Here is a 16155-nt window from a genome sequence, read left to right as displayed (position 1 = left end):
CAACACAAACGAATGTATCTGGCTGGAGAGGTATAAGGTATAAGAGATATAAAATTATACATTTGACACCCCTGCTCTAGGTTAGATTAGTTTGGAGACACATAATATCTCTTCAGAAACAAGGTTGACAGTGGAGGATGAAAACTTTAAGGTCTTTAGCCCATTTTTTTTTCTATCGCTCAGGTGCTATAAGGTATCTTTGACATTTTAATGTGAATTGTGAACTCATCCTTCTTTCCTTGGCAGCTCTACAACAGATTATGAACTGTCAGTCTTGTTTTGTAATTGAAAAGCTTATCAGCCAGCTCATGAGGTGTTGTGTGCCTATAGGTTGGCTGTTTTGTATGTCATGCAACTGTAGTCCATAGTTCAATGTAACTTGTTCAAGAGAACATGTCTGCTCTTTATGGTAAACACCACTGCTGTGTGATGGAATACTGAGTATTGTAAAGCTGGGTTTTTCTAAACCACTTTCGTCTTTGTCAGGTGGTGTGTACTCTACAGTTTGGACATTGAATGAGGTGTCCTTCCCTTTTAGGAGCTAAACCACCTAACAATGTACGTGTAATGATCTCATCGTCTTTCCACTTGTACAACCCTCAGTCAAATAAACAGTAAAACGAAACTAATCTGGATTAACGCCTGTGTTTACAGATGACTTTGAGAGTTAGACAGAGGTGGAAATGCCAGAGAGAACTGGATTAACTCCTACGCAATTCTGACAGTGATGGTGAACAAGAGGGCATTGAAAATGATGATGACTGTGCACCTGTTTAACGGGCAAAGTAAGCAAAGTCCTCTTGGGGAGTATTTAAAAGACCAAATACAAACATCTCAAAGAATCGCAAAGACAATGGTATGGTTTATAAAGGCCAGACTTACACTGTCAATATTAATACTCTGATTTGTGACGCGCCATCTGAAATGTTTTAAAGGTCATACTGTCACAGTCCTGGGTCATTTTGACCCAGCATTTTCAGTTCTTTTATTCTTTTGTATTATAGTTTGTATTCTGATCCTTTTGTCATGCCTTGTTTATTAGTATTCTATGTTTCAGTTATTCTTTGTGAGGGATTAGTTCTTAAGTTGTGTCTCTCGTTTAGTGTAAGTTCAGTTCAGTGTCAAGTCTGTGTCTGTTTCTTGTTTCCCGTTTTATTGTGAAAGGTTGTGCCTCATCTCAGTGTGTCTCGTTCGCCCAAACCCTCCCAGCTGTGTCTCCCTCCTGTTTTCCATTCCCTGATTACTCCCCTGTGTATATAAGCCCTGTGTTTTCCTGTCTTCCCTGTTGCGTCGTACCAGAACACACACTAGCTGTGTGTTCTGTTGCGAGTGTTGCGTCTCCTGCTCCAGTTTAGTATTTCTTTTCCAGTGTTTCAGTCCTCGGTTCCTCTGTTCAGTTTGTTTGGCTTTTGGTGAGTTTAGTTAGTACGAGGTTTTTCCCAGCAATAAAGCTGTGCTTTAAGTTTCACTTCCGTGTCTGAGTTCTGCATTTTGGGTCCACCTCTCCTGCTTGCTCGCCTGCCACACAGCCAACCATGACACATACTCCATATAAGAGTTGTGAAAGATAATCAATCAGAGGTGATCGTGTTGATGGAAGAATAGTTTTAAGGGAACAGGGATGCACTTCTCAAACAGATGAAGGTTTTTCATAGTGGAGTACAGTAACCAAGAAACTGGTATCAGCCCCTGGAATTCTTTGTGTTAGCTCATTTGTCTTAGATTATATGCACATAATAACCACAGGCTCTGTGGTCGGCATTAAGCTGGACACTCTGGTGACAGTGGCAGAGAAAAGGACATTAAAGAAACTGCTGGACATTATGGACAATGCTGGGCATCCTCTGCACACAATCATAAACAATCAGACGAGCCTATTAAGCGACAGGTCGCTTCTCCCAAAGTCAAAAACCAACAGACTTAAAAATTCCTTTGTCCCACTCGCCATCAGACTGTTTAACTCCTCACTGGAGGGGACAGGGAGGGGAAACAGGGTCAAGGGAGGGCGTAAACAACTGAGCTGTAGTGCTTATTTACACTCAATATTTGTTTCTTATATTCAATTGTGCAATAATCACTGTGCAATATACTCACTCAAATGTTCAATCCTATTTATCCATATTATATGTTCTGTATTTATATATGTGTATATATGGTATATTTATGCTTACTCTCATTCCCCTTATTGTATCTGTAACATGCAACTTCTGTCGGTGCTGTGCTACTGGAAACTGAATTTCCCAGAGGAACCCACCCGAGGGATTAATAAAGTTTCATCTTGGGAATAGTTAGGCACCTGTTTATTTACTTAACTCGTGGCCCAAAAGTCGTTGTTGTTTATCTATGAGGCAAAAAAATTTAATTTCTCATTAAGTAATTGCAGGAAGAGGGAAGATGCCAAATGAATTTGCTCAACAAATGAGGGTTTTACACGATATAAGTGGAAAGCCACTGAACTATGTCGTTTTTTGCTATACACAGGTCCTGTGGTATTGAAAACTGTTGTCCCCTAAAAGATGCAAACATTTCTTGTCCTTGACTGTATCCATGTCGATAATGCTAGAGTCAGATGAGTGGATTTGAAATGCTTATCGTCAAACTTTTTGTTATGTGCTGTGGTGACCTGACAAGACCTTTCCTATAAACAGTGTACATGGAGTAATTCATCTCCATGAGGATGCCAGCCACTTGAACTGTTCCTTAAATGGCATTTCCTGTTTCCTATTTGAAAACTACCTGCAACAAATCAATAAACATGTGAGGAGTGTGAGAAACCCCCTGGAACAAGTAACCAGGTGTTTGTCTGAAACTGAACATTCAGAAGTGGACGATACCCAAATACACCCGAAAGTGCTTGATTCTGTTAAAGAAAGGGACAGTTGTTTTCTTTTGAGCAAAACAGCTTTTGTTTTGCTCAACAGAAAAATGCAGACGGGCCTTTTGCTTTTAAAATTCTGTGCAAGCGTCACACTTCACCACTATTTCACCAACCATGTGGTTCTGGACATTTGAATAGAGTGTGCATGTCAGGATGAAAAACTACTGTCAGGATGCACTACTGCTAGACAGGGATCTGTTCCGTAGGGTGGCCTGCCTCCCACAAGAAGCTGGTGGTTTTGTCCTCCAGGGATCATCAACTGATCGTCTTTTCCATCTGTCTGTTTTCTGTATCTTTCATTGTGACTCCTGCATGTCCTTTCTCACTACATCCATAAACCTCCCAGGGCCTCTGTGTCTTTCCTCTTGCCACAATATCCTACCCCCAGTCTAACCCTCATCGCTCTTCTCTGCATGTCCAGACTCTCTCAACCTCTCCCCTTTTACTCGATCCATTAGCTAAACCTGTACTGCCTCTCTAATGTAGTTATTAGCCACTCAAGTCGCTTATTTATGTCTGTCACCTCCACCTCCGCATTGTCTCTTTTAACATGACAAACTGTGATTGTTGATTAGGGTTTGTGTCATTTTCTCTGCAACTGAACTATTTGCTTTGTATACGTCTGCTACATTGGTACTCAAAATGGGCTCCCTGTGCTATTGTAATGTATTCGGTTCTAAATTGGATGCTAACAGGTTTGTAACTGACAATGTAAAAATGGAAGGCATCGAAGGCGTTTGGAAAGGGAGGGGGGATGAGTGTGTATCAGTGTATGTGTATGTGGGTGTGTAGAGTGTCCTTCGCCCTGCCAGGCTAAGTAAACAGTCTTCCAGCCTACCCAGGTGACATGCGTGCGTGCGTGTGTGTGTTTATCCCGTGTTCAGCTGAGAGAAAGCGTCACCACGCCCAGTTAAACAAAGGTTCACAGTCTTCAGTGGACCCAGGAGGCCTTGAAGGAGGGACAAAGAGATCTGACAACAGTCCTGTTTTCATAGGAGAATTTTTGTTGTTCCAGTCAGCTTCGACCTTGGCAGGCCTTTAGCTGACGCCAGTGGGATAGCTGCATTAGTGATCATGGTAGTTGTTTTGGTTAGTGCGAACAAACTGCATCCAGTTTTACAGTTTTGTCTAATGTCCGTCACTGGTCACCAGGTGTCAATTCCCGTTCTTCTTCTCCAAGATCTTATCCATAATGCCATAATGGCACCGGTTCTGACATAAACAGTAGTAACCAGACCGAAAAGCAGCGCACATTTCGGTGCTTTATTTCGGTTCTTTTTTTTTTCCTGAGATGTCATACACTTCAGATTCTAGCTAATCATTTTACGTTTCCAAGGATAGTAGGCGGGCCCAGGTGCGTATGTTCTTTTAGAGCAGAGCTACAGATTAAAAATGCCCAAGTCCAAGCGGTCAAAAGTCTGGCTGTACTTCACAGCTGCATGTACTGCATGTACTTCACAGATGCAAACTCAGCAGCCTGCAACAAGTGCTTTAATGTGATACTGTGCAAAGGAGGTAACACCTCGAATCTGATAAAACACCTGGCGACGCATAGCGTCGCGATCGTGGCTCAAGAGTTGGGAGTTTGCCTTGTAATCGGAAGGTTGCCGGTTCGAGCCCCGGCTTGGACAGTCTCGGTCGTTGTGTCCTTGGGCAAGACACTTCACCCGTTGCCTACTGGTGGTGGTCAGAGGGCCCGGTGGCGCCAGTGTCCAGCAGCCTCGCCTCTGTCAGTGCGCCCCAGGGTGGCTGTGGCTACAATGTAGCTTGCCATCACCAGTGTGTGAATGTGTGTGTGAATGGGTGGATGACTGGATATGTAAAGCGCTTTGGGGTCTTTAGGGACTAGTAAAGCGCTATATAAATACAGGCCATTTACCATTTACCATAGCGGGTATAATTTAAAGGCAAGAAATGCACCAAACCTACTACAGGTGTGGTGCTTGTTATCGGTACCGGAGTTAGCAACATCCCCCAAGAACCCGAAGAGGAGAGTCCTGGCCCCTAGCCCTGCCAGTGTAGCACAATCGATGACGGATGATGATGGCAGCAGCAGCTTTTCTTCTCTGCGTGAGTAGCTTAATGTTGTTCGTGTGTAATTTACATTGAGTAGGCTAACCACGTTATTACATTAATGCATGCTACAGTTAAACTATTTACTAGTTAACACCCTTGTTTTCTTAACTAATATTTACTTAGTTGCATCCGGGTATGTCAATGTGTAATTCAATATTTAGTTTCTTTTTATTATAATAACAAATTCCTAACTTGCAGTTGGCGGATGATGTGAACACTCCCAAAAAGGTACTCATAAACGCTGCGTGTCCCAGATACTGGCTGTGCAGCTTTGCTGGATCGTTCTAACAAGGTAACGCTTAACTTCTTTGTTCGTATCACAGCATAAACAGAATAAATAATTTTCTACTATAATTTGTGTATAATAGTAGATGTTGTGTATAAATGCAATAATTATAGTGCGTGAATTTAAAAATATAGTTGAAACTGCATTTTGTGTGTCATAAAACTGAACATTGAATCATATTCCTTAATAATATTTACATTTAAAACTATTAATCTAATTTTACTTAAAAATTCTCAAAACTGTTACTGTTGTAAATTAGCTATGTGATTATTAGCATATGAGGTTTATTTGTAAAGTTTGTGTCAGGATTTAGTGTTCATCAGAAACAGCAGCTACATTATTTATATGTCGCTTCCCTTTGGTAATATCTGTAGAAAACAGTAAAAAAAAAATCATATTAATGGTCTGATAAAACAATTATTTTAGATTATAAGATTAGTTCAACTACAGGCATGGGTTAAACACATGAAAGTGACTATGGATGCCCTAACTTCGGCTTCCAGTGAGAAATATGTAGAGCTGACTTCTTTCGTATACACATTACTGCTAAAATAAAAAACTTTGCGTCTTGGAGTGATGTTGAAAAACAAGTTGATACATCTGTTAAAAGCATGAAATTGTTTTTGGAAAACCTACCCGAAGTGCTTTCAAGTTCATCCAAAATACCACAATGAGAGTACTAACAGCAACCTATACATTTTTGCCAGTGTAAGTTTTCAGTCAGCTAAGCCACAGAAATCTAAGGAGCTTGGAAAGAAAAACGACTCGACTTGTTTGAGTTTCTTGAGTTTCTTCTCGACTCAAACAAATCCAGTCGCTTTTCTTTCCAAGCGCCTTAGATTATTCCTTTTCCTTCACGTTTTTATAGTTTTTGTTTTTTATGGTTCATATTTTAGTATGGTTACATGTAATCTTTCAATTATTACTTTTTAAAAAAATATTTGTGACGTCTGATAAAGCAAATATTTTCATTTTTGCATTGTGTGTTTGTCTTGCATGCACATAATATTTCTTAGCCAAGCAGTAGAAATACACAGGTTCCCTGTTTTATCTGCTCAGCTCTTCACTAACATCATGCTCTCTGGACTCAGCAGGATGTTCTGTGAGTACAACAGACTGATTATTTAAATATAGAGTTTTTCATAAAGTCAGAGGGAAAGATTAAGTGTCACTCTTCTTAAGCTTTTTATCTTTAAGAGGTACTTGAGATGAGGTGCTTTCTAATCTTCCTTTATAAAAGACTTCAAACTTTTCAAATCTAATTAAATGGGTTATTAATTATTTACAAGTTACTTGTAACAACTTTTAGGTTGGATTTTAAATCATTCAAACTCAATAATAGTATTTTTTTCTTTTCTGATTTTCAGTTCTGGGAGTAACATGTTTACTCATGAGTTCAGGTAAATACACGTTTCAGTCACTTTTATCCTAATGTGCCAGTTTTTAACTTTATATTGCCACCTTGATCCGATCTAATAGATTTGCTGAACTTGTGCTTTCACTCTGATTACATGGGACCTTTTATTTACATCCTGTCTGTTAATTCTAAACCATGTAAGAAACCCTGAGTGTAAACACAAGCATCAAGCTGTTACGTGAAATTGCGCAGGAAGCTGCCTGTGTTAACTGTGACTATCACCAATAAACGTGGGCGTGTTTCCTGAATCAACAGCAGGCCTTACCTCCTTTGTCGCTGGATTCTGGATTCTGATACCAAGTACTAATACTGATAACGATTTGCAGCTGATGGATCCTGTCCTGATTTAAGACGTGAATCTGTCATCAGATTCACGTCTTTAATGTTTTTTAATTACAACCAAATGATGTGATTGGGTGTCAACTTGTATTCTGTGAAATGTGCCATACAAATAACTGACAGTAAATGACAGTTAACACAAGATGGTTATTATGCTCATGTCATACGCTGTGTGGCAGGCAGGATGTAGGACCCAAATGCAGGACTCGCAGACACGAAAGGATGAACTGAAAACGGCAGATGTATTGCAGTGTTGCAAAAACATACTAGAAACCAAAAGCGCTTTTCTACTGTAAAGCACTTTGGGTTTTCAGTTACTATATATAACATTTATTTACTATTGTGTAAGTAAATAGGTGGATTGTTTATTTGGATATTTATTTGCTTAAAAAAGGCAGGAACAACTAAACTATTAAATTGTGACTATAAAATTAGCAATACAGCACTTATAAATACAGCAAAGACTCATTATTTTAAATTTCAGGCTATACCAGAGCTGAGACCACCGTGTCCCCACAAAGAAAGCCCCCCTGTGACAGCCAGATCTGCCGCTTGAGCCACGGTAAGAAAAGCATACTCTGTATATGAAAGATGTACAGACCTCCTGGGTTAGAAAAGTGGAGCTAATATGGAAGTGCCTTAAGCCAGCAAAAGAAGTCCATGTTGCTTGAGTCTAAGCAGAGATGCTCAGACGTTGGGTCCAAATTTGTGCTCGTAAGTTCAAACACACACACAGCCAGGGAAGTTGAGTGCAGAGTTTTACAAACACAAATCTTTTTACACACACACAAATTCTCATCTATAGATACACAAACATAAAAATTTTCACATATTTTGGTTCACAAGGTTACAAAACCCAGTTCACAAGTACACATTTGATTTACAAGTACAAAATATTACTGACCAAAATTTGAGCCCATACCAGCAGAGTTCACACAACTGTAGACACTGCATTAATCCCTGTGTCAACTACTTCTCCCCTTTTCCCTCACTTGGAAACAAGACCCAGAGTTACTTAAACTGCTCCTACTAGGGGTCACCTGTCCCATTGAACCAATCAGCCAAAAAGCCAACGCCCATAATAATGGAAAATTTATGCTTTCATTAAGCGTTTAAACTGGTCTGTTAAAAAAAAATTAACCTCACACATATAATTGTTTAAAAAAATTGTTATTTAAATAAACAGTAATAGAGACCAAAACAGTTTTACTTCTGCTGCCATGTAAAGGTGGACCTTTTATTATGGCAGTGACTCACTGCGGGAGACTCCGGTGGATGTTCAGGGAACTGCAGGTTTTAGGATTTTAGCACTGGCTTCAACTTTTAAGGTTAAACTTTCTTTTTTTGTTTTGTTTTGTTTTGTTTTGTTCATCACCTCTGTCCAAATAACAAAAAATAATAAATTTAATCTACTAATAAATACTGATTCGATATCAAAGACAGATGTTAGTCTGTGCCATTGAGCTCCACTGTTAGCACTGAACTCTTAAAATCACATTTGTAAGTGTTATGTCACTTCTTTTTTGTCAGAGAAATTCAAAAAATTGCTGAAAATTAAACAATTTATGTCTCTTCTTTTAGTCCAGAGTGTAACATGCGAAGGATTTCAGGCAAACCTGCAGTGTGGTGAGGGTTATTTTTTGTTGGTTTGTCTTTTTATTTTTGAATTAATTTGTTTGAAATGCAAACATGGTTATAGTTTAATGTCTCCCTCAGGTGAAGGGCAGGTTTTAGTCATCCATGGAGCTAATTATGGACGCCGTGACAAAACCACATGCTCTGCTGGACGTCCGGCCTCTCAGCTCCAAGTTGTCCAGTGCTCAAGTCAGACAAGCACCAATGTTGTAGCTGAAAGGTACAGATTGGTTGTCTTTGTTTAGTTTTACTTTTTTTTCCAGATTACACAATGTGCAGTATGTTAAACATCTGCTGACTCACTTTTTATCTGCATTCAAAGCTGTAATGGGAAGAACAGCTGTACTATCTCAGTGAGCAACTCTGTGTTTGGAGACCCCTGTGTGGGCACCTACAAGTACCTGGAGGTGGATTATACTTGTCAGTGTAAGTACCTCAAACAGTAGTGCACATACAACTCCAAAAAAATGCTAGCAAACAATATATTCACAAGAACCATCAACTTTAATTTCATCCAGCGGAGTCAAACCTCTGTACCTTAAACAGTAACGTACACATGCTAGCGACCAAAGGACCATTCTTTTTGATTTCACTTAGTGCATAAATACACATTTCGATTTAATTTTTGGATTTCAAGATTGTGCTCCAGAATCAAACTCAACTTTATTCCACTTTTAAAAGCTAGAAGGTGAACAATCAAAAATTTAAAAATGTGAGGTGGAAAACACAAAATCAAATCCAAACCAAGAAGGAAAACGTTGCAAAACTTACAAATTAAATCTGTGATCATGAAATAATATTTAGTGTGAGAATAAAGAAATTATTTTACTGCTACAATGTAGCTTTCATCATTAATATTGCATTAAAATGTTTATTAAAGCTACTGGCATCATATTAACCTTTTTATTACAGGTGCAGCTATAATCATTGTATACACACATTTTATGTTGCGCTCATTAAAAGAGTTGATGTTCGGTTTATTTAAGGTCTTAAGCTTCGGTGGGCGCGATGTCCCAGCCGATCTATTATGTAAGTGACTTGGACCAATGGAAGGTTAAAACAGCATTCACGCTTACAGACATATATGATTTAAACATAGGCCAGGCCGAAGGCCAGGAATTCATTTAGCTTCTAACTGCATTTGAGCTTGCCTAGTAACAAGTGACAGAAGAAGAGTCAAGAAAGTGTAAATCCCCCGGGGAGTATTCGGAGAATGAGTTTAATTACCATGTATGGAAGAATGATTAGAAAGAGAAATGTCTCTGTCTATTTTAGCTATTTTTCTCCACATTAATTTTTAAAGTTTGTGATTTAATGAATGTGATTTACGCTTTTCTCTCAGTCCAGACTGTAACATGTGAAGAATCTGAGGCAAACCTTCAGTGTGGTGAGGTTTTCTTTTTTGTAACTTATTGAAAACATTTCATTGAAATGCAAACTTGTTTATAGTTTAACGCTGTGATCTCGTCCTCAGGGAAAGGGCAGATTTTAGTCATTCACAGAGCTGATTATGGACGCCATGACCAAACCACGTGCTCTAACTTACAACCTCACTGTAGGCTCAGAGATGTCCAGTGCTCAAGTCCAGAGAGCATTGAAGTAATAGCTGCAAGGTACAGATGGTTACTGTCTTTTTTCAACTTTTAATTTTCTCCCAGATATGCAGTATGTCAAACTTCTGCTGACTCACTTTTTATCTCCATTCAAAGCTGTAATGGGAAAAACAGCTGTAATATCTCAGCGAGCAACTCTGTGTTTGGAAACCCTTGTTTTGGCACCTCCAAGTACCTGGAGGTGGATTATACTTGTCAGTGTAAGTACCTTATTACAGAGGAAAACAAGTATAAAAAATCATACTACGTTTTTATTTTATTCAAAGACAGATTGCAGGATGCAGAAACGATGAAACAGGAGGAAAAGGATGCAAAAGAGTTCAACTTACGAATTAAATCATGAACTAATAATCAGTCTGCACATGAATTATTACACTTTCTAATGTGTTTTGTGTTTTTCTCTCAGTCCAGAGTGTAACATGTGAAGGATCTCAGGCAAACCTTCAGTGTGGTGAGGTTTTCTTTTTTGTAACTTTGTTGAATTTCATTTATTGAAATGTAAACATGGTTATTGTTTAATGCTATGATCTCTTCCTCAGAAAAAGGACAGGTTTTAGTTATCCACGGAGCTGATTATGGACGCCATGACAAAACCACATGCTCTGATGGACGTCCGGCCTCTCAGCTCCAAGTTGTCCAGTGCTCAAGTCAGACGAGCACCAGTGTTGTAGCTGAAAGGTACAGATTGACTGTCTTTGTTTAGTTTTACGTTTTTTCTTTTACCAGGCTACACAACGTGCAGTGTGTAAAACCCTTTGCTGACTCACTTTCTATCTGCATTCAAAGTTGTAATGGGAAAAACAGCTGTACTATCTCGTCGAGCAACTCTGTATTTGGAGACCCCTGTTTTGGCACCTACAAGTACCTGGAGGTGGTTTATACTTGTCAGTGTAAGTACCTTAAACCAGGGGTGTCCAGCTCCAAACCTCAAGGGCTGGTGTCCTGCAGGTTTTGGACATCACCCAGGGTCAACACACCCAGTGTAAGTGCCTTAAACGGTAATGTACATACAACTCCAAAATAATTCTGCTAGTGTCCAAAGCAGTCTCAGGGACCATCCTCGTTGATTTCACTGAGTGGGGTCAAACCTCTGTGTCTGAGGCTTTATAATGGACATTCACATCACGATAACCAATAGGACAGATTCTTTCTTATACTATTTTACTTTTGTACAAAGAGAGTTTGGAGAATTTGCAGCTAATATATTTTGTTCTAAATATCAGTGTATTGTGTTGACAAGCTGAAGTTGAACTTTGGGCTAAGTTACCCTTTGTATACCAAGGCAGTGCTGCAAAATCAAACGAAACTTTATTTGAACTTTAAAAGTTTAAAGATGAACAAACAAGAAACAAAAAATGTGGAAATGCAAAAAAAAAAAAAAGGCAATAAAAATATGGCATTGGACAGAAAAATAGATTTTAAACATGGATTCAAAGACTCAAATACAGATTACAGGACATGAAACAATTTTAAAAAAGATGAACTTCAATAGCTGATTTGAAGATTCACAAAAAAGTCGAGGTTTTTTTTCCTTTAGTGGATAGAGACGGTGTTGATAGACGTGAAAGCAGGATGAGAAAGAAGAAGAGATGCAAACCTGGGCCTACTGCTCTCCAGCCATACGGAATACGGTTGCCTGCTCACCCACTGAGCTAAACCGGCACAAGGTTTTTTTCTAATTAGTTGTTTTAATTTGCAAACAGAGGGTTAAGTGGGAATTAGACACCCCTGAGCAACAAGACATGGGTGCATGTAATTAACACAGCTGAGGACAACCAAACAGTAGCATATCAAAACCCAAATAAAGACAGAACTAAAAAAGGCAATGAGCAACCAGTACTAAATCAAGGAGACATTGAAACATGAAAATAAATACTGAAAATGGACTTGAATGGAGAAATTAATGGAGAACAGAGTAAGGGAAGGTTATAAGAGTGTGGACAAAAAGCAGAGAGGAAGGCAGCAAAACTTGAACTTCAAGATATTAAAGAAAAGTTTACTTTAAAGTAGAGATGGACCGATCCGATATTACGTATCGGTATCCGATATTACGTATCGGTATCGGTCCAATGCTGACATAAATTACTGGATATCGGAGAGAAATAAAAAATGTAATCCGATCCATTAAATATCAGAAAAGCACCTCACAAAACTTGCGACACGGCGTAACTCGGCTCATAACCGTAGCACGTCGGAGCAGTGTGCTCACGTGATAGAGCGGCTGTGTGTATTTGTAGCCTCGCTACCAAACCAGCATTTCATCTCCTAGGAAGTGATCCCAGAGAGAAGTAAAGCAAGTGTGTAAGTTCATCTCTGAATGTTTGTAAAGCATTCGCGCGTTAAGCTTAACAACCGATATATGGAGCGAGTGCCTCTTCTCTCTCCCTCCCTCTCCTGCTGCTACTTCAATCGTGAAACTGATTAATGATCAGCTGATCGCCTTTTCTGTCGCCAGTCAAACCTCTGTGACTGAGGCTTAATAATGGACATTTAGCCACTGAATCATGACATTTTACAGAACATCCTCTTTTTATTCTCGTTTTCTTTAAAAAATGAACAAACATCAATATAATGTGGAGCATTCGCAGCTAGGACTTAATCCAAAATATCTTTCTAATGTATTTTGTGTTTTTCTCTCAGTCCAGAGTGCAACATGTGAAGGATCTCAGGCAAACCTTCAGTGTGGTGAGGTTTTCTTTTTTGTAACTTTGTTGAATTTCATTTATTGAAATGTAAACATGGTTATTGTTTAATGCTATGATCTCTTCCTCAGAAAAAGGACAGGTTTTAGTCATCCACGGAGCTAATTATGGACGCCGTGACAAAACCACATGCTCTGATGGACGTCCGGCCTCTCAGCTCCAAGTTGTCCAGTGCTCAAGTCAGACGAGCACCAAAGTTGTAGCTGAAAGGTACAGATTGACTGTCTTTGATTAGTTTTACGTTTTTTTCTTTTACCAGGCTACACAATGTGCAGTGTGTAAAACCCTTTGCTGACTTACTTTCTATCTGCAATCAAAGGTGTAATGGCAAAAACAGCTGTACTATCTCAGCGAGCAACTCTGTATTTGGAGACCCCTGTGGTGGCACCTACAAGTACCTGGAGGTGGTTTATACTTGTCAGTGTAAGTACCTTAAACCAGGGGTGTCTAGCTCCAAACCTCAAGGGCCGGTGTCCTGCAGGTTTTGGACATCACCCAGGGTCAACACACCCAGTGTAAGTGCCTTAAACAGTAATGCACATACAACTCCAAAATAATTCTGCTAGTGTCCAAAGCAGTCTCAGGGACCATCCTCGTTGATTTCACTGAGTGGGGTCAAACCTCTGTGTCTGAGGCTTTATAATGGACATTCACATCATGATAACCAATAGGACAGATTCTTTCTTATACTGTTTTACTTTTCTACAAAGAGATTTTGGAGAATTTGCAGCTAATACATCTTGTTCAAAATATCAGTATTGTGTTGACAAGCTGAAGTTGAACATCAGGCTTAGTTACCCTTTGTATACCAAGGTAGTGCTGCAAAATCAAACTAAACTTTATTTGAACTTTAAAAGTTTAAAGATTACGGAGCCCTGCAGGGGACATGGGAGAAAAAAAAATTAAGACGGACTTTTGCGAGATCTCGCAAAACTATCTCGGGATCTCGCAAACGTTTTGCAAGATCTCGCAAAACAAACTCGGGATCTCGCAAAACTTTTGCGAGATCTCGCAAAAGTTTTAGCCGCATTCTTCGGACGCCCGCTCGAAGCCGACCGGGAGGTCGAGACCTCCCTTTAGCTTCGAGCTAACGGGAGGTCGAGACCTACTACAGCCGGAAGGAACAAAAGTTTTGCGAGATCCCGAGTTTGTTTTGTAAGTTCATCTCTGAATGTTTTTAAATCATTCCCACGTTAAGCTTAACAACCGATATATGGAGCGACTTCCTCTTCTGCTGCTACTTCAATCATGAAACTGCTTAATGATCAGCTGATCGGCTTTTCTGTCGCGAGTCCGTCTCTCTTGTTTGTTTTTGGCCCACTTTGCACCAGAAAGAGGAAACCAGCAGCTGAACAACCGCAGCACGTTTAACCTTGATAAGCTGTTGTTAGAATTTATTTAATATTACTTTCTACACCAGGATCTTTTTCTACACAGCTGACGGCTGGTAACTGTGCAGGGGCGGATCTAGCAAAGTTTAGCCAGGGGGGCCGATAGGGCATGAACAGGGAAAAGGGGGCACAAAGACATACTTTTCTTTCTTATTCTCATTTAAAATGTCTAGCTTTTAATAAATAATTATCTGAATCTTACACCCAAAGTTTTAATCTTATGTAAAATGTATAGAAGTCCATTACTGTATATAGTAACTGTTAAGTCTAATATACCCTAGGTAAGCTATAGTACTTTTTCCTTTGGGAAGATACCATCTGTGCAGTCTGCAATTCTGTTGAAGAAAGATGTTGAATCTATTTAATTATTCTTGAAAAATAATTTATTTCTGTGCATTTTCCCCCACACTGCATCAAATTAAAGTTGATTACGTCAATTAAGTATCATGAGGTGGAGGGTGGGGGGTGGTTCCCTATTTTTTTTGCTGGGAGTTTGCAACCCTATTAGTTAGGTTGCTTAATATTTCTGCTAAGTACTCTTTAAAATACCAGAATAGGGAGGATGGAGCAGGTTTAAGTTTATTAGATTGATCAGTATTGCTGAACTATGAAATATTTTGGGTGCAGTGTATTTTTTACATACAGGTATAACAGAATAGCTTTAGTGTTGTTGTTTATTTAAACTTGAGTATGAACTTATACAAAATGCAGCAATATATTAAAAAAACAGTTTTATTGATTAAAACACACGATATCGGATTCATATCGGTATCGGCAGATATCCAAATTTATAATATCGGTATCGGACTTAAAAAAGTGGTATTGTGCCATCTCTACTTTAAAGTAGAGCAGGAGATATACAAAATACAACTGACAATGAGGCCCAAACACTTGGATGAGACAGAAGGAACATTCAGGGGGCTAGAAGAACTAAACATAAGTAAAATAAATGAGTTAAGGTTTAAGCTAAGGCTTCAAAGTTAAAAAAAAAAATACTCATCCATTGCATGTCAATCAAAACAAGAAGCAAAATGTAAAAGAAGATATAAAGAACTGAAGCTTAATAAAAAAATAAAAAAATTCAAAAGCAACTTTAAATCTTTTGTTTCTTTTCTAGGAAAAGATTATATCATCAACACATCGTGTAACATCTGAATGTCACATCCCCTCTGTTGATGTCACTTCCACCAGCATGTCAAGCCTCGATGACATCACTGCTGGAACGTGTTAACAAATATGATTTTATTGGAAATAAACACAAATAAACATACATCCTGAGCATCAAACAGTCTCACCTGTTTTTCTTTTTCATTTTATTTTCATATTTTGTTTGATTTATTGATGAAGATAAGAAAATGCAGTAAAGTCACACACGTAGGTGCCAGTCACATTCAAAAACACTTGTACATCTAGACGGTATACACAATCAAAATACTGTCAGCATGATAAAGAAAAACAGACTCAAAGGATATCACATGGATAACATACAGCTCCATTAGATTCCCTGTTTTTATTCCCATCAAATTTCTTACAGAATCGCTTGGATAGTGTTGTGTCTGTCTTGATGCCACAGTTCAGTCCACAGTTTCAATATCTGACTGCTTTTAAAGTACTCCGGTATTTTTTTGTTAGTTAAGCCACTTAGCACTCATCTATGTATTAGTCAAGCATAAAAATGCTCCTAATAGCACAGTCTGGCAGACGTAAATAGTAATTTTGTGCCAACGAGGTGATTCCTAAAGACCTATTAGCTGAAATATGCCAAGTGTCTTAAAAAAAACTATGCAAAATCACATGTTTCAACAAACAAGAGGAGGC

General features: G+C 38.9%; 1 protein-coding gene across 1 annotated transcript in view; it reads left to right on the top strand.

Annotated features, from left to right (window-relative positions):
- LOC308407338 (uncharacterized protein) overlaps positions 1-15568 on the top strand; it is a gene marked incomplete at both ends in the record, with an annotated part of 28759 nt that extends 13191 nt beyond the window's left edge. The window contains 14 exons of the mRNA XM_080898903.1: positions 7481-7558; positions 8578-8622; positions 8713-8851; positions 8954-9057; positions 9974-10018; positions 10106-10244; positions 10341-10444; positions 10651-10695; positions 10784-10922; positions 11031-11134; positions 12885-12929; positions 13018-13156; positions 13266-13461; positions 15455-15568. Coding sequence (XP_080755029.1) covers positions 7481-7558; positions 8578-8622; positions 8713-8851; positions 8954-9057; positions 9974-10018; positions 10106-10244; positions 10341-10444; positions 10651-10695; positions 10784-10922; positions 11031-11134; positions 12885-12929; positions 13018-13156; positions 13266-13461; positions 15455-15568 — 1436 coding nt within the window. The remainder of the gene's footprint in view (positions 1-7480; positions 7559-8577; positions 8623-8712; positions 8852-8953; positions 9058-9973; positions 10019-10105; positions 10245-10340; positions 10445-10650; positions 10696-10783; positions 10923-11030; positions 11135-12884; positions 12930-13017; positions 13157-13265; positions 13462-15454) is intronic.
- Positions 15569-16155: the final 587 nt, after the last annotated feature.

The sequence above is a fragment of the Rhamphochromis sp. 'chilingali' genome, assembly GCF_963969265.1.
Source record: "Rhamphochromis sp. 'chilingali' genome assembly, chromosome: 12".
NCBI classification, from domain to species: Eukaryota; Metazoa; Chordata; class Actinopteri; order Cichliformes; family Cichlidae; genus Rhamphochromis; species Rhamphochromis sp. 'chilingali'.
Note: the sequence above shows the minus strand (reverse complement) of the source record. Positions and strands in the feature narration are given on the sequence as shown.